At 39.6% G+C, this 18546-nt stretch overlaps 1 protein-coding gene, 1 long non-coding RNA gene and 1 other non-coding gene across 4 annotated transcripts; all 3 read left to right on the top strand.

Annotated features, from left to right (window-relative positions):
- Nucleotides 1–2420: 2420 nt before the first annotated feature.
- On the top strand, nucleotides 2421–8018 carry LOC126602517 (uncharacterized). The gene is made up of 3 exons (XR_007616136.1): nucleotides 2421–2481; nucleotides 3044–3105; nucleotides 7817–8018. It is a non-coding gene; the product is annotated as an uncharacterized LOC126602517 (long non-coding RNA).
- Nucleotides 8019–8630: 612 nt separating this feature from the next.
- On the top strand, nucleotides 8631–8715 carry TRNAM-CAU (transfer RNA methionine (anticodon CAU)). The gene is given in 2 exon segments: nucleotides 8631–8668; nucleotides 8680–8715. It is a non-coding gene; the product is annotated as a tRNA-Met (tRNA).
- A 3313-nt stretch (nucleotides 8716–12028) lies between these two features.
- On the top strand, nucleotides 12029–13781 carry LOC126605127 (cell wall protein DAN4-like). Of its 2 annotated transcripts, XM_050272495.1 has the most exons (2): nucleotides 12029–12712; nucleotides 12755–13781. In XM_050272495.1, the coding sequence occupies exons 1-2, from the start codon at nucleotides 12213–12215 to the stop codon at nucleotides 13623–13625; spliced, it is 1371 nt and encodes a 456-aa protein (XP_050128452.1). In that variant the 5' UTR covers nucleotides 12029–12212; the 3' UTR covers nucleotides 13626–13781. The 2 variants fall into 2 exon arrangements, with proteins under 2 accessions (XP_050128452.1, XP_050128451.1); XM_050272494.1 differs by having other exon boundaries at nucleotides 12029–13781.
- The last annotated feature ends 4765 nt before the right edge of the window (nucleotides 13782–18546 follow it).

Genomic DNA, 18546 nt, shown 5'->3' with positions numbered 1-18546 from the left:
TCCTCATTAGAAGAAAATCTATTTGTGTTTTTGACGACCCACTCTTGTAGGTGATCACATGTTCTTCTCTCTTCTTAAAGAAGGTGTTGGCTAAGAAGAGATCATATGCCATTGCAAAATCCAAGATAGCTTCCCCATCCTCGTTTCTCTTTCCAAAACCATGGCCACCATGAAAGCCTCCATAGTTGCCTGTCTCCCTGCCCACGTGTCCATTTAAATCTCCTCCTATAAATAACTTCTCCGTCTGAGCAATTCCTTGCACCAAGTCTCCAAGGTCTTCCCAAAATTTCTCCTTCGAACTCGTATCCAACCCTACTTGAGGTGCGTACGCACTAATCACATTGATAAGTTCGTGTCCTATTACAATCTTGATTGCCATGATTCTATCTCCTACCCTCTTGACATCTACAACATCTTGTGTCAAGGTCTTGTCCACGATGATGCCAACACCGTTTCTCGTTCTATTTGTGCCCGAATACCAAAGTTTAAACCCTGAGTTTTCTAGATCCTTTGCCTTACTACCAACCCACTTAGTTTCTTGTAGGCACATAATATTTATCCTTCTACTCACCATAACTTCCACTACTTCCATAGATTTTCCCGTTAAGGTTCCTATATTCCACGTTCCTAAACGCATTTTGCTCTCTTGAACTCTACCCTTCTGTCCTAGCTTCTTCACCCTCCCCCTTCTAATAGGATCAAAGTACTTCTTTTGTGTGTCCCGTGTAAAGTTGATAGGAGCATATGCTCCCAAACAACTTTGAGTGGAGTCGTTCGAAAAGAAGTTTCTACGGCCCCCTTGCTCATTTAACACTGCATCCGGGTGCCGATGGAGATACAGCGACCCTTGCTCACTTATCACTGTGCTCGGGCCACACAGCGCGCCACTTACGGGTGACGCCCTAGCTTTAGCGCGATTTTGTTCTGGATTCATTTTCATAAGGATTCGACGTGATCATGGAGTGCCGGCTGTCGACTACCTGACGCCCTCCCCCTCCTCCTTTATCCGGGCTTGGGACCGGCAATGTAAAATTACATAGGCGGAGTTCAAGGGGCACTTTAGATACAACATAAAAAAATAAACAAAGAAAGCAGAAAGCATAAAATCATGATGAATGATTAACATACAGCAGCAAATGCATGCGGACAGGTTGGAATTGGAAGAAAAGTCAAATAAAAAAAATACAGAGAGAAATCAGAAAGCAAAGTGGGATGAGATGGCCTTCCACACAGCCTTTGTGCTCTTCTTTGTCATCTACACACGGCAGACTGCAAAAGAGAAGTGAGGAGCAGAAAGCGTGAGAGGCAGAGAAGAATAAGCAGAAAAACACGGAGCAGAAATAGAATACAGAAGAGAGCGAGAGGCACGGCAGAGAGCAAGGAAGGAAAGAAGTAGAGGCTTCACTCTATTTTTCTTGGTTTTATCTTCTCAAACCCATGTTTTACTTTTGGTTTAATTTGAGAATAATGTGTAACTAATTTTTAGTAGTTAGGGGCTGTTTTGAAGCCCCGAATATGATTGTAAGTTTGTTGTGATATTTTGTTTGAATGACTTTTATGAAAGGATGAAAATTGTTTCACTACTTATGTCATTGATAAATTCTTTATGTGTTTCTATGGATGCATACATAGTGAGCATATCTAGGATTTTAATGCTATGAATATATGTTTACCTGCCCTTGTTGAATGAGGACCTACATATGTTCTAGAGTAGCACTTGTTAATTGTGGTTAACATGTGAACCGATTTCTAGGATAAGTAAGACAACGCCAGTACTTACGATGCCTTGTGATGACTCAAACTCTTTTTATTCTTAATGATTTCTACTTGTTAAATCTATGAACACGCCATTCTAGATTGCATGTTAGGGACTAAGTTAAGTTGAAAACGCCATTCTCTTAACATACTACGTAAGAAAGAGTAATAGGTTGAGTTCTAACAGTGAGCCACCTTGAGCATCTTCATCCGGAAATAAAAGGGATTTGAATGAAACATAACATGCTTGCATGATTATTTGGTGGTGGATAGCATATCCCCTAACTCGTTTTCTTAACTTGTGAATTAAAATCTATTGGTATTATTTAAAACTTGTTGAGGTCCTGTTTTGTCCGATTTAATTGAAATAGCTAATCAACTCCAAAAATCCCAAAATTTTGTGTGAGCATAGCTTGGTGTGTCTAGTTTATGTGTATAAAATTTAGTTGCATTTGGATAAGTGTAAGTTAGTCTAATAATTATTGTTCGGTGGCTGGTCAGTGGAGACAGCCACCCTGTTTTTGTGACATTTTAAGTATTTGGATAAAACAATCTTCTGCGGGAAAGACCCTTATTTTCATATGCTAAAATCGACAAATTTTAGTGTTAATAAGGAAAATTAATAGGATATTTGTGTGCTACTTTGTGGTGTGCATTTATGCCTACCACCGGCCACTTTCAAGACATTTTTCCGGCCAACTCGGACTATATCTCGGCTCCACTTTGGTATGGTCTTGTTTTCTATATTTCTAACTTGAAAATGACTTTTGAATCATCAAGTTTGGTTAAGTATCGAAATTAGTTATGAAAGTTAGGAAGAAATTTCCAGATTTCTGGAAATTTTGGCCGTGACCATTTGACCATCTTTAGGTCATTCTTTCGGCCAACACTGACATAAACTCGGCTCCAATTTAGTATGGACTTGTTGTCTACACTTCTAGCTTTAATATGGCTCTTGAATCACTGAATTTGATTGAGAATCAAGCTAGAAATTAGCTCTGAAAGTTGGGATGAAATTTCCCAGATTCTGCAAAACTTGGACCCGTGGCCATTTGGCCACTTTCTGACCATTTCCCCGATCAACTCCGGCTACTATTTGACTTCAAACTAGTACAAACATGTTTCCCACATTCCTAGCTTCTAGTAGGCTTTTGAATCATTGAAGTTGGTTGAAAATTAAGCTTGAAATGAACTCCTAAAGTTAGGGGAAAAAACACGAAAAGAAATCTGGAAAACTCATTTATGCGTTAATACGTTGTACATAATTGCATAATGGTTTCATTTCTAGGTGAAACGCATTGCAAGGATCTTCGAAGGCTGTGAGGCGGGTTCGACCCGACGTCATGTTCTGTAAGTGGGCTTTTGGTTTTCTATATATATGTATATATGTTTTCCATTTCCCCAGAAATTGTTTTAAATGGATTTACGTTTTAAAATGCCATGTCAATTGCATTACATTTTAGTATGTGCATTAGTATAGATATGCATATTACATATTATTGCATGACGATGTGGACGCCTGAGTAAGCTTCAGGTGAGTGCATATTGATGATAGTGATTGCAGTGTGTATGGTTACGTTTAGATGCATTTGGTGCTCATTATCCTGCACCCCGGTGTTAGTGCTCCGCCCGAAGCCAAGGCCTAACCTTCATGTGATCGTTCACCTCCCGCACCACACTCTCACCTTGGATCCAAGGTAGGTGCCAGCCTGTCGTACATACCACATTAGGTGGTTTCAACTCGTAGGTGACTTGCGATACTTCACACAGCCTTCACGTGATTGTAGCACTTGAGCGTATCTATTTACACCCAGCCTGTCATACATACCACATTAGATGGTTCTGACTTGTGTGCAGGAATTGGTAGATGAGCTATAGGCTCAGCCGTACAGGTCACATTAGGTGACTCCGGTTGACATATCAGTTTACATTGATTTATTTCACCTGCTTACATTTAATATTGCTGAGATATTGTAGCATTGCATGCTTCTATTTTCACTACACTCATACATTCGTTTTCGTACTTATGTAGTATTATTTTTTTTTTAAACTATACAGGTTTTGCAGAGAGGGGTTAGTATTTTTAGAAAAGAGAAATGTGTTTTCTAAAGCTTTGTTTTTGCCTACTCACCCTCTATTTTTCACCCCTCCAGGTTTTAGTAGTTGAGTTTTCGCATCGATGAGGATTCTTGGCATATCCTAGTATAGGTGGCTACCTATGATGGTATAATCCTTATCTTACCATATTGCACTTTACTTATGCTATGTAATCACTAGGGCTGGGCAAACGGGCCTAGGACCTGCGGGGTGGGCCGGGTTCAGTCAGTTTGGGGCGGGTATAAATTTTGTAAACTCAAAACTGGGCGGGGCTGGGTGAGTCCGTGTAATTGGCGGGGCGGGCCAGTTTCAGATTTTTGAAAAAAAGGCCCCCAGCCTGGACCGTTGGTACCGTCCATTATATGGAGATTAAATCTCCACCATTGATTTAAAACAAATCTTACTCTTGGTCTCTCTCTCCACTATCGATATTTCCTAAGTCAGTGGACTTTTCTCTCTCGATCTCAAATCCCAAACTCAAGCATCAATTTGAAGGTCTCTTTACGGACTTTGACTACCACCGTTCATCGTCGTGACTCTGGCAAAGATGATCAAGAAGGATGAGGATAACACCACCTTCCTCGACGGCCTTATGGAGAAGAAAATCGGTATCCTCACCGACTAGGAGAAAAAGTTCGAAGCTTACCCAGTTATTGAGGTCTTCCATTAGCGGCTCCAACCACATCGCCGCGCGCGTTTCCATGGCCTTCACCGCAGCTCGGCTTGTATAGCAATCATCGGCGACGTCATAAGTCTTTATCTCTCTCTCTTTCTCTCTCCCTCTCCCTCCCTCCCTCTCTCCCCCCTCTGTGAATTTCTGAAACCGTCGTGGGTTGATTGAATTAAATTTCGTATTTATATTCTCTAAATTTTCAATTTTTTTTGTTTTGGGTTTGCGAAGCATGATCAGTGGAATTTAGGGTTTCTGATTTAGGATTTTTGCAGGTTTCTGATTTTGTTTTGATTCGATGTAATTTGTAATGGCGAGGGTGGAGGTCTTGGATGCATGAGAAAGACGACGTATCTGGTTCGATCTGTGCGTCAGGGTTAGCGAGAAATGCTTGAAGATGATGTCTTTGGTTCGATCCGTGAGGAAGATGATGTCTCTGGTTCTCAGAAGGATTCAAATTTATTTTATTTTTTAATGAATTCGAAATTGTATTTGAAGATTTTGTATAGGAGGTGCTTGATGGAAGTGGCGGGGATCTTCTGGGTTGTGAATGTTAGGGTTAGGGTTTTGCCTTCCAAAAGGGTCATGAATAGGTTATAGGTGTTGGATTTGGCAATGGCGGATACTAGGAAGAATCTGGATACTGAAAATTAGGGAAAAAAAAAAAGAGTTTGTACCCGTTGGACCCGTAGGAACCGGCTCATTTTATATGGGCCAGGTTAGGTCCAATTCTCAATTTTAAAATAATAAAATCTACCCCGGATCAGCCCTTTGTATTTTCAAGCGAGTCCGGTCCAATCCATTCAATTTTGGGCCCGGCCCGGCTTGTGCCCACCCCTAGTAATCACGTGTGAAATGGGTTCATTCTCGCTCACATCGTACTCTTATGCTTAGGCACTTTTAGGTTTAAATTTATTCATATTTTCCACATTACTACACTTTATGGCTTCGTCACATTCCAAGTGTCGGCCAACACAACTTGATTTGAAGTCTTAGCGGACATTGCAGGTTGGGGTGTGTCAATTCATGTCGAGTTTAATCGAAGAAATTTACTAATGTTATTAAGCCTAATATCTTTTTTTTTTGGTGATTTTGAAGAATGTACCCATGTTTATACACACACACACACACACACACACACACACATACACACACACAATAGTATATTTATATTTTAATATTTTTAATCCCACAAATTATGGTTTTTTTTAATTTAAAATCTCATTTATATAAACAACTAAAATTTTTAATTTTTAATTTAAAAAATATAGTAACGTACATATAAATAAATTATCACATTAATTTCAAGGACTTCGATCAAAAATTGAAAATGTCACAGCCCATTCCGAAATAAATTATCAATGACATGAATTGACTATTTTACCCTTGGACGTGAGTGTCGTGATGTGTGTTATGCATGTTAGGGGTGGTCCAAACTTAGGTTTTTCCTTAATTTTTGGACCAAAGTAGCACTGAGTCTTTGTGGTTTTGGTTGATGACCACGTGGACCAACTCACACACACACAAACTCTTCCTCTCTTTTCTCTCCCATGCTCTCTCTCCCTCGGACTCACTCTCTCTCCTTCCCTCACGTACGGATGAACGACAAATCTAGAAGAAAGTTTGCAGATCGAGGGTTTAAAGTACACCATCGTGTCCTTGAGGTTCATACGAGTTGAATGGTACCATTTTTAGGTAAGAACTCCCTAGTTTCTCTCGAACTCCGATTAAGGTACTATTCATGCAAATGTAAAATCTCATGTTTTTAGGGATTTCAAGCTTATAGGTAGCTTAAGGAGGTCCTCACGAGGCTAAGAGTGGTTCGTTGGAAGATTTTGGACGTCAGAATAGTAACATTCGACGAGTTGCAGGTTTGGTCGGAGTGTCGAGGAGTTTTTCAGCGAATCCCGTGGGTTTTAGGGCTTTTAAAAGGTATGGTTGTGTTCTATTCGTGTCAAGCTTCAAATTGGTTTAAGTTTCATGAAATTTGACTGAGAAATGGACGAGAAATGAAGGTTTAAAGAATTTCCCAGTTTCCGGCGCCGGCAACGGTCGCCGGAGTTCTGAGGTAGGAGATGACAGAATATTCCTAGCAGTATTGGTTAGTTTAACGAATTCCGTTACTATTTAACGGAATATTCCTAATGGGGTTAAGGGATTCCGTTAGGGTCCCTGCGCATGGGCGGCGCGTGTTGCTGTGCCTTGGCTGGCGCGTGAGTGGTCAGAAAATTATTTTAAAAATATGGGGATGTTTGTGGAGTTGTGTAGATTACGTTGGTATATTCAAACACCCCATTTGAACATTGTATGAGAAGTTATTAGCTAGTTTTGTCTATGTGCTTTAAATGACGTTTTTATAGTTATTTCGCATATAGGGGAAGCTTATCCCGAGGACGAGCGCGGTCAATGGGGACTCGGGGGCTACGACCCTTCGACATACCAATGAGTGGGCTTTTGGTTTTCAGTATATATTTATATACTTGATATTTTCCCGGAAAAATACGTTTAAATGAAGTATGCCTTGAATTGCCATGCATATAACTTTATGTCCAGCATGTGAGTTAGTATATGTTGCATAATATATAATTGTGGTGTTGTGGACGCTCAGGTAAGCACAGGTGAGTTTATGTGTTGTGATTGTGAATAACGATTGTGATTGATTGAGAAACATTGAGCTCATAAACCTGCAACCCGATGTTAGTGATTAGCTAGAGATATGGCATAGGCCTGAAAATAATGTTACCTCCTGCACCATATACTCACATTGGATCCAATTTAGGTGTACAGTCCTGTCGTACAGACCATCATAGGTGGTTCTGACTCGTAGATGACTAACGATTTATCGCCTAGCTATCTTGAGAGAGTAGTATTGAGCATAATTATATTACACCCAGTCTTGTCGTACAAACCCCTTTTTAGTGATTCCGACTTATGTGCAGTGTAATGCCGTATAGGTCATAGTAGTGAGTCCGGCTAGATTGACTAATGAGCTATGAATTCAGTCGTACAAACTTATGCAGAGGTCCCGGCTAATATGTTATCTTCCATGAATTTATTCTCACTTGAATTACTTATTTTGTTTATATATTGGCATGGCATACTTATGAATATGATTATGTGAAGCACGATTAGAGTTGAGATAAGTATATATACATTTATGCATATGTTTATATTCTATTTCTGGAAAAAATGATACATGTTTTACGGCGAGGGGATAGAACTGTCGGGAAATGAAATGGTTTTGTAAAACATTTGTTTTTGCCCACTCATGTTTTCTGTTTTGCGCCCCTCCAGGTTTTAGGTAAGCTTGTTGTTGGTGGCATAAGAGGATTTCGGCGGTTCTGACACATTAAAATAATTGTAGGACATCTTATGGTACTGTATGACTAGTACTTGTCCTACTGGACTGCACCTAGACTTTCTACACTCTGATTAGGTGTATTTACAATTGTATTTCACTCTTAGCACTTCTGGCTTATTAGTGCTCTTTAGTCTATTTCGTTTTTTTTTTATTTAGTCGTATAACTCTTATCTTTATCGCTTCCACAATGTGCACATGGCTACGTCACCCTCACGTGACGGCCAGCATGCCTTGATCCCGGTCGGGGTTTGTCAGAAAACCAATAAGATTTTAATTAAAGAATATTCATTGCTAGGGACCGCATCCAAAGTCTCCATTTAATTTAGTATTATTTTATTCATTTTGATTCTTTATGGTGGTGTTATGATGTTGTTTATTCGATGCTTCAAATTAGTTGTTTGTAGACATTTTAATTTATATTTTTCTAGTAAAGCGATAGTCTACACAAAATAAATTTAGACCACATAGAAAGATTCAAGCTTAGTTTTGTGATCAGAAAACCAACCAACAATAAAAGTAAATCCCATATTCTACAAGGCTTTGAAAATTGAAACTTTCATAGGCAATTGAAAACAAAAATTTACATGATAAGATTTCAACACGATTGGTCCTTTAGCATGTACTGAGAGTGTATATAATAATAACATCTAAGATATTTTCCTGCCATGTTTTTCTTAAGATATATCAGTAGTCTATTGCTTAAATAACGTCGTAGCACGAAGTAATATCATTAGCTATAAAAATATCGGGGGGGTGGCGCAGTTGGTTAGCGCGTAGGTCTCATAGCTTCTGAGTTATCCTGAGGTTGAGAGTTCGAGCCTCTCTCGCCCCATTAGTATTTAACTTTTAATTTTCACACATCTAGAAAGCCAAAGCTTTAGTTTCCACAACTGAGACGAAATTTCACCCACCAAATTACACAAAGACGTTTTAATGTAGATTTTGTATTATTTAGTGTATCTGAGGTCCAATGTTCGAAACTCATACTCATAGTTTAATGTAGATTTTTTTTTTGTCGAAAAAAAATAAAAGTTGTTTTATTTTTTGGCCAACCAAAATTGGTGACGGAATGAGTTGAATATAGGACCTTAAGCGTGTGTGCATCGCTAAATCTTCTAAACCGACCAAACTATAAACTCTTGCACTTGAAGACATAGTTGGTTTGGTACCCTTTTGGACAATGGACATGTTGAAGAAATGGGAAGAACTTGTCGGTGTTTTGGGATATGTAAAAGTCCAGAAACTTGGGAAACCCTTCACTCCTCTCTCTAGTTCCTATTTTTTGCATTGAGTTGTTTGTACATCCATTTTACCTTTCTATAGTTTCAAAGAACACAAAGAAGTAATGAGAGGGCATATGACATGAGCCACTTTTAGCACATGAAAAGAGCGAGGGGCCATATTTTGGATCCATGCCCATGACTTTTAGAAAAAAGATGAAAGAAAAAGAAAAGTAGTGGCCTTGATCATCCTTTATATTTTGTTCCTTTGGTGACTCTACATGGCCTTTTTCACACGACTTTCTTCATGTGACCAATCCAACAATGTTCCCTCAAAAGCACCCAGTGGGAAGTTTGATAAGCTCGATGATGATGATGCACAACTGTTAGGAATAAGAGTTGTCATAGGCTTGAAATGGTGGAAACAACGAGTATTTTCACTTGTTTTGTCATTGCGCAAGTAAGGGCAGGCCAACAGTAGTTTCTATGTGTGCATGCTTATAACTTGGGGCAGAAGGAGATGCATTGATAAAATAAGTAGTTTTCAAAGAGCATGGGATAGAAACTAAGATATATGATACTGGGCGTGGAGTTCTGGAGAGAGAAACGAGGAGAGGGAAGTCATGTATGTCATTATGCTTATAACTTGGGGTAGAAAGACATATGGGCAAGGAGACAAGCAATTATATAGGTTTCCTTGGTGGCCATGGTTTTGAAGAGAGAAACGAGGAGAGAAAAGCTATTTTGGATTTTGCTATGGCATAAGATCTCTTTTTGGCCAATATCTTCTTTCATCACTGACAAGAGTGGGTCATCAAAAACACAAATAGATATTTTTTAATGAGGAAGGGGGGACTGTATAACTTGTAAGAAGTCATGAAGGACAAACTGAAAGCTTTCCCAAAACCATAGGGTTGCACCTAGGCTCATCTTTAAGTCTTACCTTTTTGCTTTGGTAATGGACAAGATAATGGGACATATTCAAATGATATCCCTTGATGCATACTTTTTGCAGATGATATAGTATGGACAGATGAAATGCAGGAGAGAGTAAATGTGAAACTTAACATTTGACGGGAGGTTTTGGAATCTAAAGATCTACGCTTAAGTAGGTCGAATACAAAGTATATGGAGTGCCAAATTCATTGGAAATGCAGGTCTGAATGAGATAGGTGTGAAGATTGGAGATCAAGAAGTACCAAAGAGTGAACGCTTTTGTTATCTTGGATAAAGAATAGAGAATAGAGAATTAGATGGAGATCTCAACCATAGAATATAAGCTGGATGGATGAAGTAGAATAGTGCATTGGGTGTGTTGTACGATCGTCGTATGCCACTAAAGCTCAAGGGAAATATTTATAGGACGCCAATAAGGCATTTAAAGCTTTATGACACGGAATGCTGGGCGGTCAAAAAGCAACACATGCAAAAAATGAGTGTCGTGAAGATGAGAATGCTTTGTTGAATGTGTGGGCACACGAGAAATGATATGATTAAGAATGAGGATATCTGAATAAAATAGTTCAAAGATAGATTAACAGTAATATGAAATTGTCAGGTATGAAAGTGATATGATAAAAGTAAGTATAGTTAAGTGATATTCCTGCAAAATTTGAGGTATTAAAGTGAAAATTAAGATGAGCTTTTGGATAAGCAACCCCTTTGATCTTGGTAAATGGCCAACCAATTTATCTATTGACAAAAGTGGGGCAACTTTAATTGTGATTATTGACCAATGAAGTCATTGTCTGACCATTGTTTGTTATTAAGTCAGAATCGATTAAGACTACTAATAATAAGTCCAGTAAGCACAGAATTTTTAGTGTTGCCGGTCATTTAAGAAAAATCGTGCTACATTTATGATTTATTTGTAAACTTGGATTGTCTGCCCTCTCCATCTTATACCTTTCTCATACCTTTCTATATTCTGTGGTTATGATTAAGTCACGTCAACATTTTATATTGATTTTTTTTATAAAAATAATAAGACAAAAAACAATTGGAATATAAAATGTTGACATAGTTTAACCGTGACCACAGAAATAGAAGGGCATGAGAAGAGTATGAGATGGGGAGGGCAAACAATCCATGTCCTTTATTTGTACTATTATTTTTACTATTTTTCAAATAAAAGTATGGTCCACAAAATATGTGAGCCATATCTATATTAAAGAGTTGTTACACATTAATAACGTAAATATAATTTTTTATTTAAGAATGACTTGGTACAAACAAGCTATGTGCGATCCCTATATCAAAAGATATGATAAATGAACTCGGAACCAAAATGCCACAATGGCAATGAACAAAAAAAAAAAACGTCTCAATGACATTGACAATGAATTAGAAACCAAAACACTACGGATAAAATTCTTTTCTCTCCTATTATCATTCCCTTTCATACCATCGTCTCACATTCTTCTTTTTATCTTATTCTCTATATAAAAATTTCAAAACAAGATGTAGACATCGCAACTGTTTAAATAGTAGGGGATGAAAGAAAATAGAGATTAGAAGGTGAGAGAATCCTACTCCAAACACCACAACTAAGATAAACTGTAAGTTGGTCTTCCATTCACATTGAGCCCCAAAACAGCACAAGATCCCGGTAAAACCGCGCCGCAAGGGGAGTTCTATACAGTGGTGGACACTGCCTAGTTGCATCATGTGACTGATCTTACCCTTGCTCCTTTGGCAATAAAGCCATTTCTATTCCATACCCTTCCTGTGCCCTTTTATTTTTGTAATCATGTCTAAATCACATCAATATTTTATATTCTCATTACTTTTTATCTTATTATTTCTATAAAAAAATTAATATAAAATATTAACATGTCTTAACCGGAACCACAATATAGAAGGGCATGGATGGGACAGCAGACAATCCAAGTCCATAATAAAGTCTACCCTCCTCCACTCCTTCCTTCTCTGCTTCACTTCTCTCTGTATGTTCAACAACCTATGTACAATTCCTCTCTCTCTCTCTCTCTTCTGTCTTTGTGTGTGTGTGTGTGTGTATGTCTAGTGTTTCTAATTGTAGATCCAGTCCAAGCTTTCAGGTGGAACAAGATCTGTGAAGGGGAAGGGGAAGCCCCTCATCGGTTGAGAAATGGCTCCACTCATGTACTTGAGTTTCAGAAAGGTACTCCTGCTTTCCTCTGCTCTTGTCTTCCTCTTTCCTGCTCTCCTCCTTTCTGCCCACTCTGAGTCCGTTGAGAGCTCACACTTTGTTGCCAGTACAAGGAAAATCTTGTTAGAATTAGAAATCGACCCAGACCAGGACCTGCCCAAAAAGACCAAGTCCTCCACCACCACCACCACCACCACCACCAAATCCTCAAAAAACCAGACCAAATTGATCAAACCCACCTTGTCTTCTTCAAAAAACAAGACCAAATTGATCAAACCAACCTTGTCTTCCTCGAAAAACCAGACCAAACTCCTCAAACCCAATCTGTCTTCCTCCAAGAACCAAACCAAGATTTTGAAATCCACCACCCATTCCAATTCCAATTCCAATTCCACCAAGAATGTCCAGTTGAAGAAGCTCAATCCCACATCAAAACCCTCAGATTCCACCAAACCCACATCAAATTCCTCGAAGAAAACCTCAGATTCCACCAAACCCACATCAAATTCCTCGAAGAAAACCTCAGATTTCATCAAACCAAGCTCACCCAAGAACCAAACATCCAAACCCACCACCCCAAAACAATCCCACAACCTCGTCGACAAGAAAAAAACCACCGACACCAAAAGACCCACCCAACAAAAACCCAAAAAACCAATCGAACCCAGCTGGATCGACCAAGAAGACGACACCGATTTCGTGTCGGATTTCACCGGCTTACCCGGGAAATTCCAGCAATCCCTAATCCCAGATTTGGAGAGAATCTCGACCACCTCGAAGAATTACCTCACTAAAGCCAACAAACAAATGACGAACCAGTTCAAGCCCATTGTCGGCAACAAGTACGCCGCCACCATCGCCTCCGCCGTGTCGTGCGCCTTCCTGTTGATCCCTCTGCTGTTAGTCTCTCTCCTCTTCAACCGCATCAAAGCCTACTTCTCTCTCCAAAAGCTGTTGATCTTCGTCCAAGTCTACCTCTCCATCTACTTCTCCATACTCTGCCTCTCTGCTCTCGTCACCGGCCTCGAACCTCTCAAGTTTTTCTACGCTACTTCGCAGTCCACCTACGTCCGCCTGCAGGTACTGCAGACTCTCGGCTACGTCTTGTACCTGCTGCTGCTGCTCATGTACTTGGTTCTGGTTTTCTCAACCGATTCTGGGCTGGGCTCGAAAGTGTTGGGCCTGGCCCAGACATTCGTAGGGTTCGCCGTTGGGCTTCATTACTACATGTCGGTGTTTCATAGAGCTGTGCTCAAGCAGCCGCCCAAGACCAACTGGAAGGTTCATGGAATCTACGCCACGTGTTTTCTTGTGATTTGTCTGTTTGCCACCGCCGAGAGGAGGAAGAAGGGTTACTTGCAAGAGGGAGGTGAGGAGGGCAAGAAGCTTTAATTTTTTACTCACGAGGGTTTAAACAACCAATGAAATTCTTGGTATGCAAATCAAAATAATAAAACCACTTCAATTGGTTTAGAGCTTGTCGTTTGTAACTTTTGTAATTTTATATTTTTTTAGATTTAAAGTTGGAGTACCGTTAGAGAGGCTAAATTTTTAAACCAAATATATAAATCAAATAATATATCATTAATAAGAAACAAACATGTTAATCAACGCTAGTTAATAATCCAATTATTGACAATCACATCATTTGGTTTGCAAATTTAGTTTTAAAAATTTGGTCTTCCTAACAATACTCTTAAAATTGTAGTGAGGGAGAATTTATTATAACATAATCCCAAAGTGGCAGGGAATAATATCATTGGCAAAGCAAGTGCAACCACATGATGTTGTTACGAAATAGAATATGCAAGTGGGACAGATTGTTACATATTTGTTATAGTACTCTGATTAAGTAGTATTCTCTTCGTTTGTAACTAAAAGGTTTTACGTTGGACTTTCACTAATTTTTCTAAATCCTTCACTTTATTAGTGTAAATAATATTAAGAAAAACTAATGAAAAAAGTTTCAAAATTTTGCATTTTAACCAAAGACCATTTAATAACTTTATTAATGACAAGTACAAGAGAAAGAAAATATTTATAAAATAAAAAATAAAAAATAAACTAAGATTAAAGCCTGTACAACACACACCCACTCCCTTTTCTTCCATTCTCGCTTGGGATGACAGTTTAACCCGTCAAATCTGATCCTAACAAGTAACCGATTCAAACAGTTTGGTTTTGGGCATTAAATTTCGGGTATTTTACAATTATGGGTAACCGTTGGGTAACTTTTCCGTTTCGGATTCGATTATGGTTATTGGGGTATTCGCTTCGAACCCATAGCCGAAAGCGAACCGTTTCATTTATTAATAAAAATTATTATATGAAAAGTAATTGTTAAAATCATACATTATTAAATATGGAAATTAATTATTTACTTTTGGATCATTAATAAATTATATGCTTTAGACTTTTAGTTTTCAAGAGTGTAAATGTTTTCTTGGTAATATAAACATTTAAAAATACTTATTAGATCTATTCTATCAATTGTATTAATAATAACAGTTTATTTAATATTGTTTTTATTTAAAATTCTTTATTTATTTAATAGTATATAAATATCATAATGGGGAAAACTGTTCTCCGATGAAAAATTCGTTACTTGACGAGTTCGGTTACGGGAAAAAGCCGTTCGGAAATTTTACGGTTTTGGGTATGGGGATGGCACATATGAACCCAATCCACTTTGTTGCCATCCCTAATTCTCCCTAAATATCTCACCACAAAAAAGTAGAGTTTCATACATACCCATCTAAATGGGATCTGTGGATGCAAATTTTCACATTTTTCTCCTTTGATGAAAATGCATATGCAAAATAATAACACCTAAGATCAAGATCAAGAGCCTCACGCGTCCACAATGAATGGGGCAGCTTTGGCCGAAGATTCTCCAATGCCAAAGTTAGAATTTTAGAGAGTTTTGGGAAAGAATGAACTTAGGTTTTTGGATAAATATGGGGCTATATATAGGGGTGTGGCTGATCCTATTTGGATAAATAGGGACCGGCCACTTATGGTGTTGTTTTGAATATTATTGCAAGATATTATGTCAAAATAATATCTTGCAATTAATTTGGTAATTAATCTTAATTTGAAAAGAATAATTGGGAGTTACCTTGTGGGTGAGGATTTGATGAGGAGTGATGAGAGGGTTTTAAATAAATATCATTTTGATCACCTTTGACCTCGATTGAACCGTTATTGTCTATTGCATGCGGGTGGGAATCCCAATGTGCCTCAAGGATAATTTTGTCTATTTTACACAAAAGTCCATGTGTACGTGTTGCCTCCATAATTTTCTTGATTATTTTTTACTCCACAAATGCCCCGCACCTGTTGGGCTGCTCGCAGGAAAAGGTAGCAGGTGTAGAGATCTTCTCTTGCTTTAGGAAGCATAGGATTGTTTCCTATTTTGATGTAGATTCCCTCTTTAATTGGAAATTAGATCATTCTAGGAAAGGGAAATAAATTACTTCCAAAGTCTATTTAAGTCTACCTTAAGTGGATTAAATCAACTTTAGAGAGCAATTTATTCTACCCTGCAAGAGAGAGAAAGTTAGAGGATATTAGTTCCTCATCCCCTAGCAATCTTCTACACTTGCCCGTGCAAATGATCATCTTTTGTTGCTTTCTTTGTCTTCAAACCACACCAAGGAAAGAAAAATTTAATTTTCCTTGTCTTCTTAATTTTTGGGAGCATTGGGGCTTGAAATTTGGCTCAACGGGGGTCGAGAAGGAGTGAAAAAATGGTTGGAAAGTCACGGTAGGGCTGCTGCCGTGGGTGGCTTGGTGCGGTAGCAGTTGGTTAGGCTAGGTGCGGCTTGGCTTAGGCCAAGCTGATGGGGTGCTGGGCTGGACCTGGCACTGGCCAGGTTGGTGAGGTGGTCTGGACCAAGGAGGCTTGGGCCTCCTTATTTGCTAGGCTTGGGCCCGTTCGTGAAGAGAAAGCGGGGGAGACGCAGGGGCGCCATCCCCCTTCAGTTGGATTGGGTTATGAGGCCTTTGGGCCGAGAGGAGAGTAATGCTTGGCGTGCTGGGCCTCTTGGTGTGCTTGGTCGCTTAGCATGCTAGGCCAGAAGAGAGAGATGGGAGCCAGGGGAAGCTCGGCTCCTTTGGATACTGTCTTTGGGCTGTGAGACCTAATGCCTTTTTTTTTCTTTTTGGCAGCCGTCTAACAAATTTTTTCAAGTCTTTGTAGAATTTCCTTGAGCATGTCTTCTTCAAGCCATAAGGGTGATGATGGAGTGTCGTCGTTGTATCGTCAGAGCGGGTCTTTGAGTAAAGTGGGCTACTTTAAGGATGGTCACTTCAAAATTAGCTTTGATGACTCATTTAGAGACTTTCTTGAGGCATATAGGCACGCCATTCCGTCGGGGATACGTGTGAAGCGTGTCAAGGAAGGTAGCAGCTGTGAGCTATATAGTGGGGCTGAGAAAGCCATCAAGTTTCACTCCTACTACTTCGTGTTGGGATTTACTTTTCCTATGCCGCATTTCTTCCAAGAAATGCTTTGCTCTATGAAGTGTGCCCCCACACAATGTTCTCCAAATGCGGTTTGTGTGATGGTGGGATTCCTCAATCTAAGCTAATTCTTCGAGTTGGATTTGATCGTCAATGAATTTTGGTACTTCTTTGACATATGCCATCACGACTGGGCCAAGGAGACCTTGGAGATTAGCGGAGAGTGGGAGTCTGATTCTTCCCATGAGTTGCGTGTTCCGACGGTTTTCATCACCAGTAAGTACATTGCTTAGTCTATAGGCTGCTTTGTACTTTTGCTGAGCTGTTTTCTGATTTGTTGGTTGTCCTCTTCTGCTTATGTAGATTCAGAATTTGGCTCAACTGCCAAGACTTCTCCAGATATGAAGACGGTGCATGTTGCACTAGGTATCCTCTCTGAGTATCGTGAGTGGCGTTGGCTGCTTAGCCTTCTTGGCTGGGTGAAAAGTGGTCTACCCCGAGAAAGAAGATAAATCAAATCAAGGCGGAGGTGGTAGCTTGTCTGATCGCTGTCGTGGAGCCTATTGCAAATGAAGGTGGAAAAAAAGATTTTCCCCACCTGTTCAAGAGATACCAGTTGAGAAAAAGCCTAAAACTTCTTCCGCTGCTCGTGAGGGTTCGCCTGCTACAGATAAGCTTGTGATTAACTTGACTTCTTACGAGGGGAATAAAGATGAGACTACTAGATTTGAGCCAATGACGCCTGTTGTGCCAAAGGTGGCTAATACGATTACTGATAGGATTGCTTAACATAGAGGTTCTGTCGTGCCCCCAGTGTCAAAATTTGTGCCAAAATGTCCGTCTAGGGCTAAGTCTGGTTCACCTTTGGAGAGACTTGCTACTATGAAGAATGAAAAGGTGGACTTCACTGCTAAAGTGGTGCCAAAGCCTACTCCCTTCGCTGCTAAGACCGAATCACCTGCTGAGAAATAGGAGAATGCTCGCGCGGACAGTTGTGAGAAATCCACCAAGCCTATTTCTGGGGAAGCTGTTGAGATTTGTGCGCTCTTGAAACCAGATCTGCTTAAACACATGGGCGTGTGTGCCAAGCTTGTTGATGGCGTTAAAGGGGTTGTTTGCCCAAGTTCTTTTGCGAAACATACGACTGAATATAGAATGACTGTTTTGCTTGCTATGATGCAGAAAATGACAATTTTGGTAACTGAGTTTATGCTCCTTGATCAAGAGGATACTAAGGCTACTAAGGGGGTGGCAAAGACTATGACAGCAGAAGCTTATTCCACAGCCGAGAAGATCAAGAGGTTGGAATCTGAGCTTGTCGCTTTAAAGGGGTCTAATATCTCTACCCCCAGATTCAAGAACTTAAGCATGTCGTCTTAGAGTTTCATTTCGCTGCTTATGCCAAAGATGAAGAGTTGATTGCTACTTATAATCAAGTGATCCAGTTCTAGAAGATCGTTGATAGGCTTGAACCCCAAATGTTGGAACTCCAAGGTGGATTAAAATCAACGAAAGTTTGAAGAAGGAAGTGGATGAGTTACAGTGTGTCCGTGTTGGTCTGCTTGAGGAAAATGAGCAGTTGAATGGTAAGAAGGCTGGGCTTAAGGCTTCACTTGTTCAGAGTTAGGCTGATTTCTACAAGTTGGGTTTGGTAAATTATCTCTTTAGTAAGCCATCTGACTTTTAGTTTGCTGGAAAAGACTTTGAGACCTTCTCTATTCCTTCGGAAGACTTGTTTGCCTTTACTTTCAAGACTTCTATTGGTGAAGTAGTCCGAGAAGTTGGTGCCCAAGGTGGGGCTGCCAGGGGTGAAGCACCGAATGGTGTCGCTGCTGTTGGAAGTGTGGCG

This window comes from Malus sylvestris, chromosome 15, assembly GCF_916048215.2.
Source record: "Malus sylvestris chromosome 15, drMalSylv7.2, whole genome shotgun sequence".
Lineage (NCBI taxonomy): Eukaryota > Viridiplantae > Streptophyta > Magnoliopsida > Rosales > Rosaceae > Malus > Malus sylvestris.
The sequence above is the reverse complement of the archived record's forward strand: the minus strand, read 5'-3'. Positions and strand labels throughout refer to the sequence as shown.